The sequence below is a fragment of the Corapipo altera genome, unplaced genomic scaffold, assembly GCF_003945725.1.
Source record: "Corapipo altera isolate COAL_440 unplaced genomic scaffold, ASM394572v1 54, whole genome shotgun sequence".
Lineage (NCBI taxonomy): Eukaryota > Metazoa > Chordata > Aves > Passeriformes > Pipridae > Corapipo > Corapipo altera.
The window spans coordinates 4,068,143-4,091,041 of record NW_020884902.1 but is presented as its reverse complement, the minus strand read 5'-3'; the positions used below and the strand labels follow the sequence as shown (position 1 = coordinate 4,091,041).

Here is a 22,899-nt window from a genome sequence, read left to right as displayed (position 1 = left end):
TGGAATACTGCCCAAACAGGTGCAGCCATCTCATCTGAGTGCCACCCTTATTTCAGATGGATTCTCTTTACCTGGATATGTGTTTACAAAGACAGAGCTGTATAACTGTCAGTTATTTTTAATCAGTTTTGGTTTTGTACAATGCAATACCTGTTCTAACATGCAGGTAATAGAAAACATTTTGAATATTGCAAATTTGGCCATTGCCATGCAAAGTCATTCCCATGCACCCTTTGAACACTAGAAATACTTAGCAATTCTCATAATCCTGTAAGGACAGGATGAAAAAATAAAAGCTCTGATACCAAAACTACTACCAAGCTGCTTGTTGAAGAAAGTAGGGAAAGAAGGGAACTGACATCAGAATAGCTTGACTTTAGAAAAAGGACTGCCATATTAAATAATTGGTTTGAAACAAGTAACCAGTGTTACAGTCAACACTGAGGGAATGTCTATTGGGGAATATGTAAGGAACAAGATGCAAAGTGTCACATCAACTCTGAACCAAATGTACTCTTCAGCTCGTGTAAGCTGCCTTAGTGTCAGAGGCTCATGACTGCATCCATACAAATCCCCATTTGTAAAATAAAGTGATAACCACAGCATCTGTACTGCCATTTAATTCCTTCTGCAGGAGATAAAGGACTTGCAGGAGGCAGAGGGGCACCAGGTTTTGAAGGAAAGGTTGGAGATCCAGGCCGAGCTGGAAACCTAGGACAACCAGGAGAAAAGGTTTGGTTAGAAATACGGCACAGACTTTTCCATAGGTCTCAATTTATTCCAAATAAATTAGGAAATTTAAGGAACATAGGAGTTTCTATATTTCCTGACCAGTGATGCACAACTTATGAAATTAAATTCTTTATATAAAAAGGGGCTCAAGCCAAAATTTTAAATTCTAATAAAGAATTCTGGAACTCTAAGTGTTTTGGGAAGTTTTCCTGCTTCAGTTTTCAGAGCACAAGGATGATATTGCATTGCTTATGGGAAAAAAATTAGGTCCACAGCTTCTGAAAAGATAACTGTTCAGAAATTGCAGTTAAGCACATTTTTCATGGAGGTCAGTGGCAAGTAAGTATATATTTAATTTAAGCAAATGCTCTGTTGAATTGAAGCATGAAGGAAGTAGGTTGGAGGTAGTACTGCAGCCACTCTTGCTGATTAACAGAAACTAATCTGCTGCTGGCATATGTAAATGTAAGATTCTTTACCGCTCTGTAATCAGGATTCAAATTTGAACAAAATAACACCTAAATGTCTGGATAAGGTAGCATTTCCTTTTTTTTTTTTTTTTTTTGTATGTGCTCATATGTGTGCTCATTCTTCTGTGTGTTTTTTGATATAACAAATTGAGGGGCTTGAGGCTGTGGGATTTTTATTATTATTGTTATTATTATTGTTGTTGTTGTTGCTATTATTATTTAATCTGTTTGATGCCACAGAACAGCTGGACATGAAGTGACCTCTGTGGTCCAAGTATATCATCAGTGACTGTAGAAGCTCACGTCTACTGACCTGCTTTATGAACATATTGATATGTTGACACACAAAGCTAGTACTCAAGGCAACCAGCAGTTCAGACAGAAAAAAAAAAAAAAACACAAAAACAACTGACTGAGCATTCTGAGACATATCTGGGTGCTGACCTTGATTATTTAAATAAATATTTTGATAAAAATATGGCTATCATATAAAAATAAAGGAAAAGGTGTATTTGCACAAACTTCAATCATACTTTCAGATAGAGGTCCAAAGATTTTCACAGCTATAGAAAGCATCCTAGCGCAGTAAAGACCAAAAAGGGTGAAGTATCTTGCATTGCTCAGTAGCAACTTCTTAGAGTTAGGAGACAAATTTGAAAAGCTATCTAGATGAATTACTGCTTTGGTATGGAACCTGCAGCTGGTCAGTAAGGAACATTCTTTGGTCTCTGAATTGAAGCCATCAGAAATAAAGAGAATTATTCTAATGAAATAAGTTAATTAATTGTTTGTAGAGTGGAGAAAACATTTTGGCAGATTTGCAAAGTAGAGCAGCTTGTTTACATTTCACTCTGTGTTGCAGGGTGAGCCAGGCATGGTTATTCCTGGAGAGCCAGGTAGACTGGGTTCACCAGGAGGTCATGGCATTCCTGGCTCAAAAGGTGAAAGTGGACTTCCAGGACTTCCAGGTCCACCGGGGCATCCTGGACATGATGGTGCTGACGGCCTAAGAGGTAACGTTGTCAAAGGAGCTCAGCAAATTATTTTAAGGAAAGCCAAGTCAAACAATTCTCACTGAAAGCCTGAAACTTCTACTTAATATAGTTATGAATCCAGTCTCCTTTCTTTCAGGAGATCGTGGCTCACCGGGAGTTCCTGGAGATCCAGGTTTTCCAGGGAAACCTGCCGAATGTCTTATTGGCCTGCCAGGTTTGCCAGGTGGCCAGGGAGGTACAGGCCCACCAGGTAGGACCTTCTGAACCAAAAGTGCCATTTGGCTGTGTGACTCTGGGTTCTGTTTCTGCCTTCCAATGGCCTGAGGGAGCTGAAATTGTTTTTGGATGTTGATTATAGAATAGTATGTAAGAAAATATGGGCCCATTTAAAAGATGGTCTTTCTGCAAGATGGGAGGAAGAAAATGCACTGACAAAGGTGGGTTAAAATTCAGATTCCTTTGTACAGTATAAAAAGTAATCAAATCAAATTCCACAGAAAAAAAGGATATTTCAGTCATTTGAACTATGGGACCAAACTTAGATTCTGTCGTGCAATGTGATTGATAAAGAAATAAAGGAAGAGCTCAGCTAGGCAGGAAAACAGTTTGGGGTCCCAAAAGTACCTGCATATACCTGCATATGATATATATATATATATATATCATATACTGCATATGATATCTGCATACTCAGATACCCTGCACAGTCCTTCTCCTACGTATGATATCAAAAGGATTTTATTTTTTTAGTTTTTTGAGAATGAATACAGAATTGGTGGGGTTTTATGTTTGGGGTTTTTTTTCCTCTTTCTGAGAAAGAACAGAACTCTCTACTCTCACTTTTTTGTTTCTTCTCCTCCCTTTTCAGAAAACTCAACCTTTAGCTCTTCTAATATTTTCTGAATGGATGTGTTGTCTCACAGATCTAATATGTAGCCCTCAAACAGAGTTCAAGAAGAGTTTCATGTGTCATGATAGCAAGACAGAGATGAAGGTTTATTTTTCAGACATGTACCATACTACACTGTCATGCTTTTTTTGTAGGAGGAAGAGGTTCACAAGGTTCAAAAGGAAGACTAGGTCCTCCTGGCTTGAGTATCCCAGGAATCCATGGGAAGCCTGGGGAACCTGGAATAATAGGTCTTCAGGGAAATGCAGGATTACCTGGCCCCAAGGGGCAGCCTGGAAGGCCAGGAATCTCTGGTGTGCCAGGTAAGGATTCCCCAAATAGTTGTTTTGACATAGCAATTAAGTCAGTCTTCACAAAAAGGTATTAGTCCTGCTGAAATATTTTTCCATCAGTAGCTTTCATATATCTTTGAGATCTAAATGGAAAACTTCCTTAACTGATGAGCATATTTTGAAGATGTTGTGAAACAGTATGGAATTTTCTGTAACAGTCTTCTTTGAACAGAGTTTTACATTTCTTCTTGTACAGTAGTATCCCTGTAGTAGGACATGAAATAGAATTCAAAGCAACTCCTCAGCATAATGGAAGTGTAAAGCATTTTGTTCTTTTTCAGCATCCCTTTTCAAACAGATAGCTTGTAATGCCATCTTTGTCTTAAAAAGCAAGTTCAGATCTTGAGTCTGATAGAGTTGAATCAGATCAAGGTCCATCACTAACCAGAGATAATTTTAAGTAAAGTAAGTAATCCCTGTGGGGTTGACTTTGATTTGTTTGGGTTTTTCTCAGAAATGTGTTCGAATTCAATTTGAAGAATAAAATAAATCAGTCATGTAATGCTTCTTATTTCTTATAAAGATTTTTCCTTAGTATCACACCATTACTCTGTGGGAAGGAGATGGTACCTACCTTTTTATATAGAGAATCTCTAAAACTTATGTTAAATACGTAGCACTTGGCTCGGTTATGCAAACACAGACCTCTGCTGTCCTTTGAGGGGAGTTGTCGTGTCCCAGCTGGCCTTGAACTCCTGAGCCCATACATCTCATGACAGATCTCTCATGCCTGTTGGTTATCTCAGTCATTGTCCTCACTGTCAGCTATTTCATTCATTGATAGAAGCTGTTGCAGCTACCAATTTATGTAGTTTGGGAGTTGTAAGTCCCATTCCTGTGCTTAAAGATGGGAAAACTGGCTTGGACTGTTGCAGAAATTGATAAAAAAAAAATAAAATAAGCAATTAAACACTGAAATTACAGACATATGTGTAGTTTTCTAAAGTAATGTTCTGTTTAGCTGATCAAATACTAACAAATATGTTCCAATTGCTTCAATTCCACAGGCTCGAGAGGAGAACCAGGTGTAATGGGCCTGTTAGGAATTCCTGGACCCCCTGGTGTGATGGGAAGACCAGGCAACCCGGGTATCAGAGGCAAGTAACTATAGTATCTGCCTTCATTATTACTTAGAATATAGGAACTTCCATGCTGAAGTTACTCTTGTGATCCATTTTGATGTGTATTATCACTCCTGAGTACACATGTCATCCTGGAATTACTGGAATGTCTTTGAGCCTTGGTAAATCTTTGTCTTCTCTATGTGTGCAGTCTGCAGACTGAATGACAACATTATATTTTTTTTTTAGCAGTTTTGACTTGCCACCTTTTCTGTTTCATTGGTATCTGTAAAAGTGGCTGGTGATTTGCTAAATAAACAGCAGGGAGCTTTTTGCTCTATTTTTTCCATTCCTTAAGGATATCATTATTATATCTATTGAACAGATACACCATATGTATATTCGGTATGAGAAATCCTTACTATCTCTTGCCATAATCTGTACTCATAGCTGTTTTATTGATGATAGGAGCAGTTAAGCTAGTATAGGTTGTTGATTTGGAATGTATATTTACATGTGTAAATTACAATTGCCCTTGAAAACTGGCTGTTACTTTGCTTCATTTATTATATCATCTAGTCAGGTTTCTTCAGAAAATTTCATTCTGTTTTCCTGCAGGCTCTCCTGGCCTCCCAGGAATAAAGGGAAGAAAAGGGTTTCTTGGAGAAAAAGGTGAACCAGGTGATAAAGGTTTTCCTGGACCATCTGAGACCTTGGTTGCTATTGGGGATAAAGGAGAACGAGGCTTAAAAGGTACACACTCATTGTGCTGTCAGTCAAAACTAGTCAGGGTTGTCATTTATGTGGCAGTTCCAGTGGACTCTAAAACATGGAACAAACTGATTCTACTATTTGAGAGTATTCACATGGCTTTGAAATAATTATTGCTAAACACTGTAACTGCCTTCTTATTTATGAGATAATTGGATATTACACTGAATATTTATTTCCATTTTAACAAGCCCATATTCCTTTAAAAAACTCTTATTTTAATACTACACCAGTAATAACATGTCAGTAGCACCAGGAGGCTTATATTCATATATGCTATAGATTCATGGTTTTACACATTTGGTATCCTGTGCACAGAAAGGGATGCACTTCCCAACTGGATTTTGGATTGCAAAGATATTGAATCTGCTCAGGAATACTTGACAGTCAGAAGAATTCCTTTGTTTGCAATATTAATATGGACTCTCTGTATATGAGTTGTACATGCTTAACTAATTCTATCTGGCTTTTTGTGCCAATATTTTCCTATGGAAGCTTTCAGAAGGCATTAAAAGTGAGCTTGTGTTTTGCTTATGTGTTCAGAGTGAAAAACCTATGCTCTGCTTCTGTTTCAATAGCTTTAAGAGTGATAAAATTTTAAACTTTGCCTAAAACTTACATCCTAAGATGTTGTTTTGTATTTTTTTTTTTTTTTTGGTAATGAAACTTTGTTTTAGGTGTTCAAGGAAGAATGGGTCTAAGGGGAGAAAAAGGAGATGTCGGTGTGCAAGGTCTCCCAGGTCTTGATGGGTCTGAAGGAATACCTGGTCTCCCAGGTATGGAATATGTATATTGAAAATTCCTGTGTCGTGTGGACAGTGAGATACTGCTGACTCTGCCCATCAACTTGGCTCCAGAAGCAGCACCATCTTCTCTCTATTAACTCTGCAGCCTTTCTGAGAATTCTGAAACGCCAATTTCAAAAACTGCTCTTTGAAAGTCACAGCAGCGACCACCAAATGATGCTTTGCTCTCTTTCAAATACAGACCACTGTTTTGGGGTGACAAGCAGAAAACAATATTAAATCCTGAATGACAATAGTTTTAAAATCTAAAAGCTGATGAAGCCAATGAATAAAAATTTATATTTATAAAAGGTGGAGTTTGAATTACTGATATTGTTTAAAAAATAATTCTAAAATATCAACATTGCAATTGTGCACAAAAATATTTTAGAAGCTTTTTTAATTTCAGATTAATTTTTCCTTTTCAAAACTACATGTTTGGCTTGTATTTTGAAATTTTGCAGATTTTCAGTGAAAAGTAGATTTAAAATGAGAGGCATTGCTAGTACTCTGGAATTTAGAGAGAATGTTCAAAAACATTCTAGATGCATCTAGATCTTTCAGTCATTAAACTGAATGTTAATTTAGCCAAATTAATTTAAAGATAAGTGACTGGGGGAAAAAGTGCCTAAATCACACTCAGGAGGTTTTTATTACATACTACTTGTGAGAAATCCATAATGAATGAGTAATAATGTGTTGTGACATGCCCAGAAACCAGACTGAACTGGAGGTAAGAAAGTAGAGTACATTGCACAAATACAAATTCATGATCTTGATAAAATTCTGCAAAAGTATATTTCAGTTCCTGCCCCAAAGTGCTGAGGAATTTTAATTAATATTAAAATATTAATTTTAATGTTGATATATAAGGTGTTTGTTATTTCCTTAACCTTCTGACAACAATAATGATAATTTTATCTGTGTCTAGGGCAAGAGGCTGCATGTTGATTATTTATAAAATAGTAGTATACCAGAAGAAGGGGTGTGGTAGAGGATTTGTATTCATGACAGCTCTAACAGCCAGCCAGTGTCTAAAGCAATCATGGGAAGATGACACTTATTTCATCTTGCAGGTGTCAAAGGATTTATGGGTCTTCCAGGGATTCCTGGAGAACATGGATTTCCAGGTGCACCAGGAGACAAAGGGTACATGGGAATTCCAGGTAATTTTCTGTCAGGCCATATTACAAGTTCATAAAGCTGTATAGAAGCATTTGTACAGGTCTGAGCTGGGAACACCACACAATACTTAGACTGGGATTTATTCTTTGCAGTACCTATAGACTTACCACCACCCCAGCATTTGTAGAATGAAGTTCTCTCTCTTTCTCTAAATTAAATAGAACTCCTTTAATTTACATATTGTTACAAGTAAGAACCTCTTTTTAATATGTTTAGAAATAAAAACACTGGCTCTGTAAATTACTTTATTGAAGAATTAATATCTGAATATATGAGCAGTAGTTCACAAACACAAGGTGTGATATGCAATTATGATTCCTTTAAGAATCATATCAGTATCTGTATTTTTCCAGGTCCAAAAGGGCAGAAAGGATCTTCAGGCTTTCCAGGACCATCAGGTGACCCTGGGCTACCAGGCTATGGTGGCTTTCCAGGTGACAAAGGAGATCCTGGGTACCCATGTGTAGGGCCTCCAGGAGAAGCTGGTCCAAAGGTATGCAGTGGAAATATTGTCCTATAGGCCTTTGACTCTAGAAACAGAACAACATGTTAGCAAGAAGTAGATTATTTGTTAGTGACATGAAATATGAAAATTCTGTTGTGTCATTACTTAGGAGAAGTTTTTTAATTCATCACACTTCACTTTTTTTGTGCCAAAATTTCTTATTTGTAAAGGTGGAACATCTTGGAAACAACTTTGTTTCTGTAAAAGTTCCTCATGCGTTAAGAACAAGAACTTGCACTGAAAAAGTCAGCAGTAGGAATACTTGTACATTAAAAATCATCTTATTAAATGCCACAGTTTTGTAATCTGAACTTGTACTGGTTGGGTTTGAAAGTTTAGTAATATCCTTGCACAAGATTATTTTTTTCCTTAGCAAAATATGTTACATTCAGTATATATTACGTTCAGTCATATATGCTGCAGATAAGTAGGAATGTATGTTTAGATTAAAAGAGGAGCTGTTAGAATAAAATTGAAGGGAAGTCTACATGCCAGTGAAAATACCTAAAGACAGAACTTGGTTTATACAGGTTAAAGATAGATCTTTGTTTCTTAGCTATGTCTAAAGGATTAGTGGTATTATGAGAAGATCTCATATTAGTCTGCTTTGATTTTTGTCTAAAAATCATAACGGGACATGATTACACAACCTTTAAAATTGCATGGGATTCTTCTATTGTTCAAATATGGAATGTAATGTATTTAATGTAATGTGACTTTTTACCTGCTTGTGTGCAATTGCTATTTCTCAGGGAGATCCAGGTCCTCCAGGAGTTCTTGGCAGCAAAGGAGAAAAAGGATCCCAGGGTCATCCAGGACTTGAAGGAGCATCAGGACCACGTGGGATCAGAGGGGAAACTGGAGGTGCAGGAATGCCAGGTATGGGGTATTTTGGAGGGGTGGGGAGCTGGTGACATACTGGTAAAAGAAATTTCTCAATAAGCTCCACAGAGTGCTGTGGGGTGGCACATTTATACTGGACTGCTGTAACCTACCCAGCTCCTTTGTGGGCAGTGCAGCCAGGCCAGCTGATGTCTCCTAGATGCCTTTTGCAGCTGGCACAAGCTGAAATGGCAGCAAAGCTCTCGATCTGACTCTGCATCTAGCGATAATGCCTCTTCTCCTCTCCCACACTCTTTGTTCTTCCAGGAAAGTGTGGACCCCCTGGAGATACTGGTGCTAAAGGACAGCAGGGCCACCCAGGACAGCGGGGTGTTCCAGGCCCTCCTGGTATGGTGTAGAGCATCTCTCCTGAATCACTGCCCCTGGTTTGGGATTTTATTTCAACTTGAAGTTGTTTACCTCCTCTGGTTCCAGATAAGGTTTTTAACAGCCAGTTTGCAATGTTATCAGTTCAGCTGAGGCAAGAAGCTTTAATTTGGTTCCAGTACTGAAAAGCTTTTTGTCCTTTTTTATTTTTTAATATATATCCAGAGGTCTCAAGGTGTGATATGCACACAATTATAAGAAAGGTTTGCTCTACCTCCTAAAAAAGAATAATAAGCTAAGATAGCTAGATGAGGAGAAGAAAATTAGAGTAGAAGGAGGGGACAAAGTTGTAGTTGTTTGTTGAAGAAACAATCAGAACAGAATTAAAAATATACCTAAGGGACAGTGTGTAAATATACAGCAACAGAGAGGTAGGTATGCATTGCAGGCTTTATTATGCCTGTGAAAACAGTGGGGGTGTTGAATCCACTGAAGTCCAGTGAGCTCAATAAAAACTATATGCTGCTCTTTATACCATCTTATATGGTTTATATGCCAGCACATCTTTGGTATCTTTGAAGTAGCTGAACTAATTAAATTTTAATAAAAGGGAGTCATGTCTTTTCCCACTGAAATGCAAAATAATGGAAGTGAAAATGGTATTGTGGTCTGTTGTAATTCACAGGTGCTGTTGGAGTCCCTGGAAAAAATGGACTTGTTGGTGAAAGAGGTACTCAAGGTCAGGATGGTATGCCTGGTCCCCCAGGAGCAAAAGGAGAACCAGGTAACACCACTGAAATATTTTCATTCTATTTTACAATTGGGTTTTTTTCCACAATTAAACTGACAAGAATTATTTGGGAAGGATTAATAAGGAGCTTCTGTGGAGCCAAAGATAAGTCTATAAGTAGAAGGTCATTCACAGCTTTTTCTATGTAATTATTGTACTTGCTGTACAACTCAAATGCTTTATAAATACTCTGTTATACATGTGATTACTGCTAATGTCACCTGAAACTGTTAATGTCTGCAAGAGTCAAAGTATTGCTGTTAACAAGTCTTATGTGTTTAATCTCAAAGAGATTAAAAGAACCAAAACCCTTTTAAAGGAGTCTTCTGTTTTACATGGAAATAAAATGAATCACAGTGTTTCCTTATATGAATAGTGAAGGTTTCCATGCCATGGACCTTGGGTTGTAAAACCTCCTATTTAAATGTCACTCCTGATGTGAACCTTGTCCACAGATAGATTTAGTCTTCTATTGAATTCTGACAGAAAATGTTTTCACATTTTACACTGAAAATGTTTCTTTGCCTATTAGTATAAGAGGATACTGAGAAGGCATTCATAGTATTTAGAAAGTTTTTTTCATAAAAACTTTGAAGTAATCACTGTTAACATATTTTCTTCTGTAGGTAATTACATTTATTTTTCTATTTTTCTTGATAATTAACTTAAATGCAGGGAGTTTTCTGGTTTTTTTCTTTTGAAAAGAAGATGAAGCTTATTATTGTGGAATGTACCTCAAATATGATTGAACAATAAGAGGTTCTACTACAAAGAAAAAGTAAAAATTAAATTTGTGTTTCTGTAGAGAAGAAATGGAAATAATAAATTATATTTTACATGTAACTGAACCCTACATTTTTATTCAGTAAATTCTGAAGAAATGTATGAAATATTAGAGAACTGTGATGTTTTCTAACAATTATTTAGGACTTAATGTGACCTAATATTTTGTAGGAGCACCAGGGAGAGGCATCCCTGGCCTTCGAGGTATTCCTGGTCGTAGAGGTGAGTTGGCTTTTCAGAAAGCAAAACCTTAATTTATAAATGCCCAAATCACCATCTTATAAGTCAAATCCTGCTTTCAGATGCTTGAAATGGCACCAAGAGTGTCAGAGGAAGTCACGAGTTATTCTGTGGTTTTGGTCAGTGATTTGGTCCTATATATATAATGTCAAGAGTTCTTGCTAATAAAGTTTAGATTACTGTAAAAGGGAAATAAGAAATCTGAATTCTATGGTCTTGTGAAGGTGACATACACATTCTAGAGCTTTTGAAATGTTATTGTGATACATAATTTGATTAATAGAGCATACCCCCATGCAAACAGAAGATGGTGCTGAATACTAAGCATCCTCTCAGGAAACTGCAGTGATTGCATTTTAATTTTGTTTATCTTTCTTTTTATATTGATGAACAGTTGACTGAGGGGATTCTTCACATTTTTTATGTTTTGCATTGTGCTGGTAGAAATCCATGGATTTGCTTTACTTTAAAAAAGTAAATTTAAAGCACTTCAAGATCAACTTCAGAACAATATCCCTTTGGAGTAGTCTCTTAATTTTGTTGTATTCATATTGATGCTCCTACCTGGAATTCAGTTTAAAAGAATTTGTTAATTCTGATCTACATAGGAGCATTTCTTCTACTTATGCATCAATAAATATTCTCTTCTCTGGTCTTTCTACTCTTCTCTCAAGTTTATTCCTTGGTATGAGCAATCTCTGAAGTGGAGTTTTAAAATAAATAAACCACAGTGTGTACAGTGCCTTGCAGTGAGTCCTGTGTTCTCACAACTGCTTTTCTTTAGGTGGCCCTGGGGACTCCATACTAAAAACAAAGGGTGAATTCCACCTTTGTGCTATCGGAAACACATATTCTGAGTAGTCACATCACCTCATTATCTTGGCAGCACTCCCAAAATGTAACATTTATACTTTGCAGGGATCAAAGGGGACATGGGGCTGCCTGGTTTCCCTGGGCCTCCAGGTATGAAAGGCCATCCAGGTGATCAAGGACCCATTGGACCTCCTGGCTTAGTGGGGTTACCTGGATTTCAAGGCCCAACAGGCATGGCAATCACTGGCCAAAAAGGCAATAGAGGAATTGCTGGTGCACATGGAAGACCAGGTGTGTTGTTATAACTTATTTATATACTTATTTATTTGAAATTACAAAATTGAAAGCAGAAGTTAGCCTGTCCAGAATTCAAGGTTGAAAGAGGTATTCCCCCAAGAGAGCTTCATAATTAAGCAGGTAGTTCCTTTAGCAGTTAGTGCAATATTACCCTTGCAAACAACAAGATGATCTGTGCAGTGGCATGTCAATTGAAATAACTCTAAGCTTTGCAGTCCACTCAATTGCATTATCTTGTTTTCTTCCCATGTGGTCTGTAGGACAGCTGAGATTCAACTTTAAAGTGACACAGCAAGAATGTGTAGATGTGGCACTTAGGGACATGGTTCAGTGGAGGACTTGGCAGTGTTGAGTTTACAATTGGACTTGATGATCTTAAAGGTGTTTTCCAACCTAAATGAATCCTGATTCCAGGCTTAACTACAACTGAAGGATATTCAAAAACCTGTAGTGCTATAGAACACTGCAAGAACTCAGTTCTGATCTCAGATTAAATTAGCAGGCTAGGAAAAAGTCTTTGATTGTTTGTTTTTTTTTTTTAAAGTGGATATAATTCCTTGGAAATCACTGAGGTGAGGTGGTAAACATGAGTATCATTATGGAGCCACTGAATTTTCCCTGTGTTGCATGTAATCTGTGTGCAAAGCTGTTGACAGTAGCCTTTACTTACTCTGATGTTTCTGTACAGGTCCTCCTGGTTTTCCAGGGATTCCTGGTCTTTCCACTCCCAGCATGAAAGGAAGCAAAGGTGTCAGAGGAGCGGATGGAATACCAGGGCCAACAGGCCCAGCTGGTGACATTGGCCCTCCTGGTCCAAAAGTCAGTGAAAGGAATATTGCTTGTTTCTTACTGCATTGATAATTTGTTCTTATCATGAAAATAATACCTATGATGATAAAAAAAACCCTCAAAACCCACAACCAACCAACAAACCCACTCCCCACATATCTTTAAAAAAAAACTTGTAATGGAGGGAAGACCAAAATGAATATGAGAAGTAGGTTTTATGGATTTTAATGGATAAAAAAGAAATTTTCTTGAATTTCTGGCATGTCATTTCCTTGGCTGTTCTCTATTAGAGAATAATGTGAACAAAGACATAACTATTTCTAACATGCTCAAAAATGGAGCAGATAATTCTAGTTGCAGCATATTCTGTGAACATAATACTTCGAATATTCTGAACAAAAAGAAAATGCACTTCATAGTGTGCAGATGCTGCTCCTGTTTATTATTGATATTATGTGATTTGCAGGGAATAGAAGGTCGATCAGGCTATCCTGGTGCCATAGGGAACCCTGGATTTCTTGGATTCCCAGGAGTAAAAGGTATTCATATATTTATTATGTACACTTCTGTGTGTCAAAAACAAGCATTTACATGTTGTGTTATAGTATTATTTGTTAAACAGTATGAGGAGTGGTTCTAGAGACATGAGGTTTTGCCATGAAGATCAGAGTATAGGTGAGCTCCAAATGGAAGCACTCACTACAAGAGTGTTTTCATTGAGGTACATCCTATGGGTGTGTCCAAATTGAATTTCAAACACTTGAAAAACTACCCAACACTCTTAAAGCTTTCAGCATAACTGACAGTAGGGTTAAAAGGGGTGGAACTGCACTTGAAGGCAGTACTTGACCTGTAAATTCAATGACAGAAACATATGAGATATACAGGGCATAGCTGAGATTTTAAATTAGGTTTATGTGACCAGCCATTGTATAAAGACAGGCACGACAACACCTCCTCATAAATGGAGTGCACTTGACCTATAAATTCTATGGTAACAGCAGAGATGAAGAAGTCCACTTCACATTCCAGATGAGTCTATAGGCTGTGTTACCCTTTGGGAACTTTGCATGGATCATGCAGGACCCTTCAATAAGCCTCTGAAACTTTGACAGTTGTTTGACATCATTTTAAACCAGACAGATATATCTTTGATCTTCTTTTTTAGGAGAAAAGGGGAATCAAGGGCCCCCTGGACCACAAGGTGCAGAAGGGCCAAGGGGACCAAAGGGCCAGCCTGGTAACCAACCCTTCTCCTTCCAATACCAACTGACTTAAATTGATTTGTTCATTTTGTTTTGTAGTTTGTTTGCTTTCTTTTAATGTAAAGCAATAGGTCTTCTACATACTTTTGCTCCTAGGCCTTCCTGGAGTCACTGGGAGAGTATTTTCCATCCCAGGAAGCAAGGGTCCTCCTGGACTGCCGGGAATGCCAGGAACACCAGGTGATCAAGGAATTCAAGGGATTCCTGGACTACCAGGTGATCTATATTTTTATCTCTGTGAATGTTTGTATGTGCTGCTTAGTGGAACATTTTGGTTTGGTGGGAAAACATGCTTCTGCATAGAAAATTGACATGTCTTTAAAAAAACCTCACCATATTTAAAAATAGCTTTTTGTACCTTGTTAACACCCTTATATTTATAACCTGTCCCATTTCACCAACCGTCCTCCCTTGCAGTGAATGAGTGAGTATGTCCCTCAACATAAGCCTAGTGCAATAAGTAAACTTGGATCAAAACATTCACTGTTTTCATACAACCAGAACCACACTCAGGATGTTTATCATTTTGTGGGGGAAATGACCACATGTAATAAAAGTCTAGATAATAAAAATTCTAGATGTGCTACAAAGCGATTGTGTCTGTCATAGTCTGGGAGTGGGAAGGAAAAGGAGAGGCTGGTTACTTTTCCATTGGCAACAGAAGTGAAGCCTGGCAGAGCTGTGAGGAACGGGGCAGCAAGGAGCAGGTAGGATGAGGAGGATATGCAGGGAGTACTTGGCCACCCTTCCCAGTACCACAGCTTTGCACCCCACAGGAAGGGAGCTCTTCAGGGGGCAGAATGCTACATGGCATTCTTCTTTAGTACATTTAATGTCTCCTTGTAATCTTTCTGTTAGGAAATAAGATGGCAGTAGCACTGCAGACAGTCTCAAAACCTAGTAAACTCATGCTGATGTTTTTATTCTAACACAGCTACATTTATGTGGGGATTTTAACGTTATTTTTCAACAGTTAGTAAAATCTAGAGTAACTACTGCTATATGCTTCTGGTTTTTTGTTGATTCTCATTTAGGACCAAAAGGAGTAAAAGGTCTACCAGGAAGTTTCGGTCATCCGGGTCACCCAGGACTGCCTGGTCCAAAAGGAGACAGGGGATTTCCAGGAGAAAGAGGTACAGCAAAGCAGACATCTCTCTTAGATTGGTACTACTGAATTTACAGATAAACTGTATTGCTGATTTCTGTAAATCCTTCTTTTTGCCTGTATTGAGATTCTGTAACATTTAAGTAGCTGTAGGGCCACAAGCATGTGTAAGCACATTCTTAGCTTTTAACAGAGGCATGTTCACAACTGAAATAATAATTTACAAAAATATGCCTTGACTGTGCTACTCTTTTGTTAATCACATTTATTTATTTTCTTGAAATCCCTAGGTTTTGGAGTGCCTTTTTACTAGATCAAAATAGAACTAAATGTTTTTATTCAGGCATGACAAAATGTTTTTAAGCTATTTTTTGTAAAAATGGCCATAGTTCTTTAAAATACCTCACTATTCCATGAAACTATACAGTGTAAAGATACCTGAGCCAGGTCTGAAAGAGTTATCATATCTAGCAACAAATACTACCAATTTTCAAGTTGTATCTTCTTACTGATAAATTTTTATTAGTTTTCAAATGGTTTCACTAATTTAAATGAAGTGAAAATTCAAACAAAATGATAATTTTTGCAATCATATTTATTTCCCCTCCACAGGACAACCTGGACTGATTGGCTTTCCAGGTCTGCAGGGGTTACCTGGCTCACCAGGTACTATCATTGCTGGTCCAACAAGAAGAGGTTTTATCTTTACCCGGCACAGTCAGACAACAAAGATTCCTTCGTGCCCACGTGGGACATCCCAGATCTATGTTGGCTATTCCCTGCTTTTTGTCCAAGGAAACGAACGAGCACATGGACAAGACCTCGGTACTGTATTAGTAAAAAATTTCAGATCCTTTTTTTAGTGTCCAGTAATGCTAAGTTGTCATGAGACCAAACTTACAGTAAGTGTCCCAGATGAACATTGGTGTCAACCATCTGTCTCCAGCGATCTGCTGCTCTGAGACAATTCAGCAATCATGGCTTGAAAGACCCCTTTCTTTCCAGCACTCCTATATTCCCTTAGAGATTTTGAGGAAGAATTCAGTTACTTATGGATGGATGTCTAGTATAAATGTTCCCAATGTTTGCACAGGATCTGAGGGAGTATCTTGCATTTTTGGAGACTAAATGGGATGCTGAAAAATGTGTGAAAAATGTCACCAGAAACTTCTGCTAAAGCAGCTGAATTCCTATCACTGTGTCAAGGACTGATACCATTCAAGAACATATTATTTTAACAGATTTTGTTCTTAGTCCTTGTTTTTTATATAGATATTTTTATATAAACCATAAGCATGTTACTTTCAGATAATTCTACTGTACAGACACTTTTTATAGACCAGCTGTTTTAATTCCTACTGTAGTGGACTGGGTGCCATTGTGTGGCTCTTCTGTTTGCTGCACTAAATATAACCTCTGGTCTGTCACAAACCTCTCCTCCTTTGTCTTTTAGGAACAGCTGGCAGCTGCCTGCAGAGATTTACCACCATGCCATTCCTGTTCTGCAGCCCCAATGATGTTTGCAGCTTTGCCTCTCGCAATGACTATTCCTACTGGCTGTCCACTGCGGTGGTAATGCCCCCAGACATGGCACCTATTTCTGGCAGGGCACTGGAGCCCCATATAAGCAGGTAAGAGGATAAGAATTTCAGCTCTTCTGCCCTGGAACCACAAAGACATCATAAATTGTTTCGAGTGGCAAAGGTCTTAGGCAAAGACGTGCCCATCTCAGCCAGTACAAGCACTGACTTCACTGAGTTCAAAAACCTGATTTTTGATTACTCACCTAAATATGTCAAATATGCAGTGATACTGCAGAAAAGTTAGAATACAGCTGGGGGCCGATCACAGAGCCTATTCTCTGCCGACACAAGAAGATGGCACAGTCCTACGGATTGCAGTGATATTGTTTTTAAAACCCCGTCATTTTGTATATCAGAGGCAGACTAAAATGAAATAAAGATGTTATTTTACAATACAGTAAATCAAACTCTGCTTTCAATTATGAGCGATATGTTTACTGTAGTTGGTGAAGAACATTGTGAGCTGGGGCTAAAGGGTCTCTGCTATGAAACATCCTTGTGCAAGTGTGGCCCTTTCTAGTTGCTTAGAGCATGTGAGAAGGATGAAGAGCAACTTAACAGAAAAAGCATGAAAGGCTTAGAACAGCAAAATCCAAAATGGGAAGGCATCTGTCCTGCCCTACCCAGTTGTTGCAATCTGGTAGCTCAGCTTCATAATTTCCTCATACAGGAAATAAAGATTACTTTTTCTAATTTTAGCAAATAAAGGTACAGAACTTTCATCTAAACCATAGCAACATAAAGTAATGAGCACATGAAAAAGGTAAAATTTCACTTTTTACTTCATGAAAGGCAAAATTAGGTAGCTCAAATGTTCTGGGATTAATTCCCATCCTAAACCAATTTTTTGTTTGGTGTTACCCATAGTGATTACAAAGCAATTGCAAAGTGAGGTATACTGGTTACCTCCAATTTACTTACCTCCTCTTTAAACAGAGAAAACCTTTATGAGTTGTAACATTTCCAGCAAGCCCTGCCATGAGGTAGCTACTGACCTAGAAGAGAGAAATTGTTCTGCTTTCGTGTTTTCCCTCATATCTGCACTGTGCTTTCCTTCCCAGGTGTGTTGTGTGTGAAGGAGCTGCAATGGTAATAGCAGTTCACAGCCAAACAACTGTAGTTCCTGCATGTCCAGAAGGCTGGATATCTCTCTGGAAGGGTTTTTCTTTTGTAATGGTAAGGATATAATGATTTGATTTATTAGTTTTATGTCCTCTGATTTTCATTGGCATTTTCAGCTGTTCATAGCTCATTTGTTTCTTAATCGTTGTTAAATTTTTTTATGCCTTTGCCAAGAAGTAGACAATAATTCTATTAATTCTTATTCCATTCCAAAAGCACAGAAACAACTATTCTGATGTGTCCTCAGAAATAGGTGGCAGGAGGAAAAAGGAAAAGATGAAAAGAGAACCATAGGATTTTAATCTGACAAAAATAACTGCATGCACTCATTTTCATATGTCATGTTAAGATCTAGGAGACAAGAGTTGGAGAGTGGAGTGGTTAAACTGGTGCTGAACACAAAAACACAGAAATAACTGACCTACTTGTATGCCAGGAAGTTCTTCAAAAAATCAGAACTTGGGACTGAACACAGAAAGCTAAAATCAAAAAAGCAAAAAACTGCTTCAGCAATTTTGATGCCATAATGAGATAGGAGTGAAGAAAGTTCGTAATGTGACTGCAAATTGAGAACTAATTATGGGAATAAAGGCATATCTATACTAGAGGATGTAGCACTTTATCTTTGTTATTCATGCCTGTGAAATGTCATAGACATGCCAGCAAATGAACATAAAAGACAGAATTAAAAAAAAAAACCTTCTTTTTTTTTTTAATGAATTAAAGTCCTTTTAGGACTAGTGTGAAATTTGTTGTCTGTCCTGCAATTTGGCTCTAAGTAGTAATAATAATAATAAACTTGGAAAAGAGTAAGAGAAATTTTGCAGCATCTGGTTAAAATAATTTGCTTGTTTCCAACATCAGCAAAATTGAATGGTATTTTCTAGCCAATTTTCTAATGTCATAAATTATTTTAGAGCTATTTCTCACAAGCATTTACCAACATCAGAGAAGGAAAATGCTTTTTTTGCTTTTTGTGTTTCAAGAAGCAATCAGTGCAACAAAAAATATGAAAACACACACCCACCCATTTGGCTTATTTCTGATTTATTTACTGTAGTCCTCGACTGTACAGAAGCCAGACACTTTCTAGTCTTTGTAATGGTTAGTTTCATGCCTTTTCATGCAGCAGAAAAAGGACTTGAGAAATGCCATAAATGTTTGAATTTTCATAAGGCTTCTGTGCTTCATTTTAAGTTTTATCAAACTAATCAATGTTCAGTTTGGTTTCTCCAAGATACACCACAGAACATATGGTATGTTTTAGAAGGAGACTGGTTTTTTGCCTGCAGTTTACCAAAAGCTGCTGGACGAGTTCTCATTAAAAAATGCGTTGTTGGTTACAGTACACGAGTGCCGGCTCAGAAGCTTCTGGCCAAGCATTGGCATCTCCTGGATCTTGTCTGGAGGAATTCCGGGCCGTCCCATTCATAGAGTGTCACGGCAGGGGAACGTGCAACTACTACACAAATTCCTACAGCTTCTGGTTGGCAACGTTAAATCCAAGAAGAATGTTCAGGTAACTGTACTTCCCTGCATCCATACCCCTCACACCCACGCTGCAAGTGCCTGAGGAGACACTAAGTGCTTGTGGGGGCTTCCTCCATAATTCCCTTCAGGGTAGACATCCCTCTTTGTTAGGTTCAGGGTCTGTAGCATGCAGGTGCTTTCATAAGCCAAGCGTTTCAAGGTTGCTGTCAATAATTCCATATCCAAAATTGCATCATCTCTCCATGTTTTTTAAAGAAAAAAATTAAATGTTTTCTTTCTTTTAGGAGACCAGTGCCACAGACTTTGAAAGCAGGAGAACTAGAAAATATCATCAGTCGTTGTCAGGTCTGCATGAAGAGACCAATCTAAACAGTGGCCACTCTTGATAGAACATGAAACTCTGCTTTTATTACAAAAAATTGCCTAACTCTGAAGAGCTATAATTTATTAAAGTCCAGCTGCGTCTGGAGAGAAAATTATAAATTGCCAGTGCAGCACTGTGGTGAGGCAGGGCAACAGTTTGACTTTTGTGTTTGGCAAATGACAAAGCACTTTGTTGGAGGAAGCCTGTCAAGGCAATCTGCAGGGGCTTCTGCTGAACCATGGCATTTCTGAGCTGCATCTCCATGATAAAACCACAGCATCACCAGATCTTTAATGAAAGATGTTAATGCTGCCTTGTGTCATGTGCTTTTCAAACAGCAAGACAAGCTAAAGCTCCTGTATCAGCTTACATATGTTCAGTGTTCCAAGTGGATATTTAAATAAGATGACAATCTGGCACTTATGAGCGATAGGGTTCAATAGGAAATATTTTCAGTGCACTTTTAACTATATGATGATTCCTTGAGAGTTGTTTTGGTTTGGTTTTCTTGTCTAATAAACAAGTATCTCCCCACTTCCCTCACCCTTCCTCTGGCTGGCAAACAGGAATCCGATCTTTGTTGTATCACTGTGCTGGTTCCTGACTGGCCAGGAGGGAGCACACCATGCACTGGGCAGGCAGGACAGTGGGGACAGGCACTGGCTGTGTCCTCCAGAGTGACTGTGGCTAAGGGCTGACTAATTGAAAGTGATGGAAAGTTTTCATTAGATTCCGTGATTAGATCATGAGATCTTTTAAGTTCCTCAAAAGCTGACAGTATTATGATCACATGCTTTCATCTCTCCCGAAGAAAAACTATTTACCATATCATAATTTGGGATTCTGTTGGAATTAACAATTACTGTATGGCTCAAGGGCTCCCGTGGCATTATGAAGTTATCACCCATCAGGATGTGATTTCTTTCTATTTTATTTTTAATAGATAACAAAATCTATAATATTTCCATTTTATAATAGTCCATATTTAAATATTTATCACAAATTATATTCTGTATTTAAATATTTATCACACATTTCTGAAATGAAACCATTTATTCCATCCAGACAAATGTATGCATCCAAAATTTTAAAAAAGACTGATATTTAAATTGTACCATCTAAGCACTGACTTATACAAGAGAATCCAACTGTAAATGAACATAAATACTTGAAAAGCACTTTCATTTACTCATATAACTTATATAAAATTGTAGCTCTGAAGTTTGTTTTTTTTTAATATTTATAACATTGCACTTGCAAGGCTATTTAAAATTGTAATGTTGACATTTAAAATGTTAATATTTTTTAATACTTGCACAGTCTATCAGAATTCCAGTATTTAGTGTTACAGAAGAAGCTTAACTCATCTGAATAGTTCTGTAAATGCACCACTTAAATGTAGGGTCTAGCAATTCAGTGAAATAACCAAGATTTCTCATTTAGGTGTTTTTTAAGCCAGTGAAATTTTATATTGTTTCTGTTAAAATACTTGCATTGTGTTTGTCTGACTGTTTGAATTTTCAGTGTTAACCTAACTAAGAAAAGGTTTTGTCTGTGTTCCATGCCAGTACCTTACGATGGAGCAAACGTGAGGATAACATTTACATGGACTGAATGGATATTTTAAAATTATTGTTTGCTTGAACAGTCGTAGTACTTCTGTTTGCAAGGTATAATTGTGAATTTGCAGGGTTTTATGAAGAATCTCTATGCAGATGCACTACTGATAAGAAGGTATTAATGTCAAGTTAATATTTAGTCCTTTATTTGAACCAGGCTTGAGGTTGAGGTTGTTTTCCTTAAAACAATCACATACTAGATTTTTCCATAAATGCTGAAGATTGCTTTAAATACTCAAAGCTAAAGACCACACCTGTTGCTCGTTAGGTTGTTGGGGTTTTAGTGGTTTCAGTGGTTTGTTTTTTTCATTAAGGCTCATTCCAGTCACCCAAAGGCCCTTGTATATGATACACAATCAATGACCTGGAAACCCTCATGTAAAACTTGCTAGTAAAATGCAAATGTGAGCACCTGAGATTGAAGTCTGCTGGAAATGGCCAGCAGAGGATAATGTGTAAGGAGAAGGGAACAGATTGTGGTTTTAAAGTCCAAAAGGTAAGTTACAAGGGGTTATGTTTCATAGTATTGCACAAAACTGGAAGCGATGCCTTGCTCCCAGTTTTGGATTCAGCTGCTCACTTTTTGTGTGGCCTTCAACAAGTTACTAAAGAAAGATGTTCATAAATAGCTTTAGATTTTGATTGCTCAAGGTCAGTCTTTCTTTCCAAAGCATGAAATACAACTGCAGGGACACGTGTTCGTCAAGCCTGGCATACTACAAGCTGGACACTGGAAATCAAATTAAAACTTGAAAAAAGTTGGTGTTAAACCTCTCTCTGCAGATGCAGATCATGTTACTCCCCTACTGCTAACGATTGTTGTGAGGATTAGTTAACTCATGTCTGTAAATGCTTTGGGAGCCTTAACTGGAAAGGGCTGATGAGGTGCAAGGTGTTAATATATTGTACTGAAAGAATGGATGCATGAGAAATGGGAAATAATGAGCAAACCATGAGGGCTGTACTCTGCTAAATACAGCCAAATAAAAATATTTTGACTAAATAAAAGACCCATTTCCTGTTAGTTTTTTTTTTGTTGTTCTTTCCAGAGCTAATGATCTTGTCCACTACCTGTGCATACCAAAAAAAATAGTGTCATCTGATTAAAAGACCCTCAAAATGACACTCTCTCTCTCCAACCTGGACTACACCAGAAGTTTAGCACTTCACTGCAATGCCCAAGCTGGATTTCTGCATGCTCTCTGTCTTCCTAGATATATTCCTACACAGGATGCTGTGATGAGCTGTGGGTTTTTTCTTCTTATTGGCTGGTCCAGGGCTGCTGTGGATTTAGTCTGAGAACTGATAACTGATAATTGATGTTGGTACCACACTGATGTTTTGGTTGTTGCTCTGTAGTGCTTAGTCTCAGTCAAGGACTTTCCAGTGTCCCACGTCTGCCAGTGAGGAGGTGCACAGAAAGGTGAGAGGGAGCATGGCCAGGATGGGTGCCCCAAATTTTCCATAGGGCAATTCCACACCATAGGATGTCATGCCTAGTACATCAACTGGGGAAGTTAAGTGGATGGTGGATCAGGGACAGGCTTGGCATTGGCCAGCAGGTGGTGAACAACTGTATTGTCATCACTTGCCTTACTTGGGTTTTATCTCCTCCTCTCTCTCTCTCCTTTTTATTACAATTATTATTATTAGGATCATTAATACTACTTTGTTTTAATTATA

General features: G+C 37.8%; 1 protein-coding gene across 2 annotated transcripts in view; it reads left to right on the top strand.

The window, feature by feature from the left end:
- COL4A3 (collagen type IV alpha 3 chain) overlaps positions 1-22,218 on the top strand; it is a 61,209-nt gene extending 38,991 nt beyond the window's left edge. For both annotated transcript variants that reach the window (XM_027650600.1, XM_027650602.1), the window contains 24 exons: positions 635-732; positions 2,065-2,215; positions 2,334-2,447; positions 3,242-3,409; positions 4,447-4,536; positions 5,119-5,253; positions 5,949-6,047; positions 7,133-7,222; positions 7,595-7,734; positions 8,499-8,625; positions 8,896-8,976; positions 9,641-9,739; positions 10,700-10,750; positions 11,687-11,872; positions 12,567-12,697; positions 13,134-13,206; positions 13,836-13,907; positions 14,029-14,148; positions 14,967-15,065; positions 15,650-15,862; positions 16,491-16,668; positions 17,682-17,796; positions 19,089-19,261; positions 19,518-22,218. In XM_027650600.1, the coding sequence (XP_027506401.1) occupies positions 635-732; positions 2,065-2,215; positions 2,334-2,447; positions 3,242-3,409; positions 4,447-4,536; positions 5,119-5,253; positions 5,949-6,047; positions 7,133-7,222; positions 7,595-7,734; positions 8,499-8,625; positions 8,896-8,976; positions 9,641-9,739; positions 10,700-10,750; positions 11,687-11,872; positions 12,567-12,697; positions 13,134-13,206; positions 13,836-13,907; positions 14,029-14,148; positions 14,967-15,065; positions 15,650-15,862; positions 16,491-16,668; positions 17,682-17,796; positions 19,089-19,261; positions 19,518-19,602 (2,888 nt within the window). In that variant the 3' untranslated portion in view covers positions 19,603-22,218. The remainder of the gene's footprint in view (positions 1-634; positions 733-2,064; positions 2,216-2,333; positions 2,448-3,241; positions 3,410-4,446; positions 4,537-5,118; positions 5,254-5,948; positions 6,048-7,132; positions 7,223-7,594; positions 7,735-8,498; positions 8,626-8,895; positions 8,977-9,640; positions 9,740-10,699; positions 10,751-11,686; positions 11,873-12,566; positions 12,698-13,133; positions 13,207-13,835; positions 13,908-14,028; positions 14,149-14,966; positions 15,066-15,649; positions 15,863-16,490; positions 16,669-17,681; positions 17,797-19,088; positions 19,262-19,517) is intronic.
- The last annotated feature ends 681 nt before the right edge of the window (positions 22,219-22,899 follow it).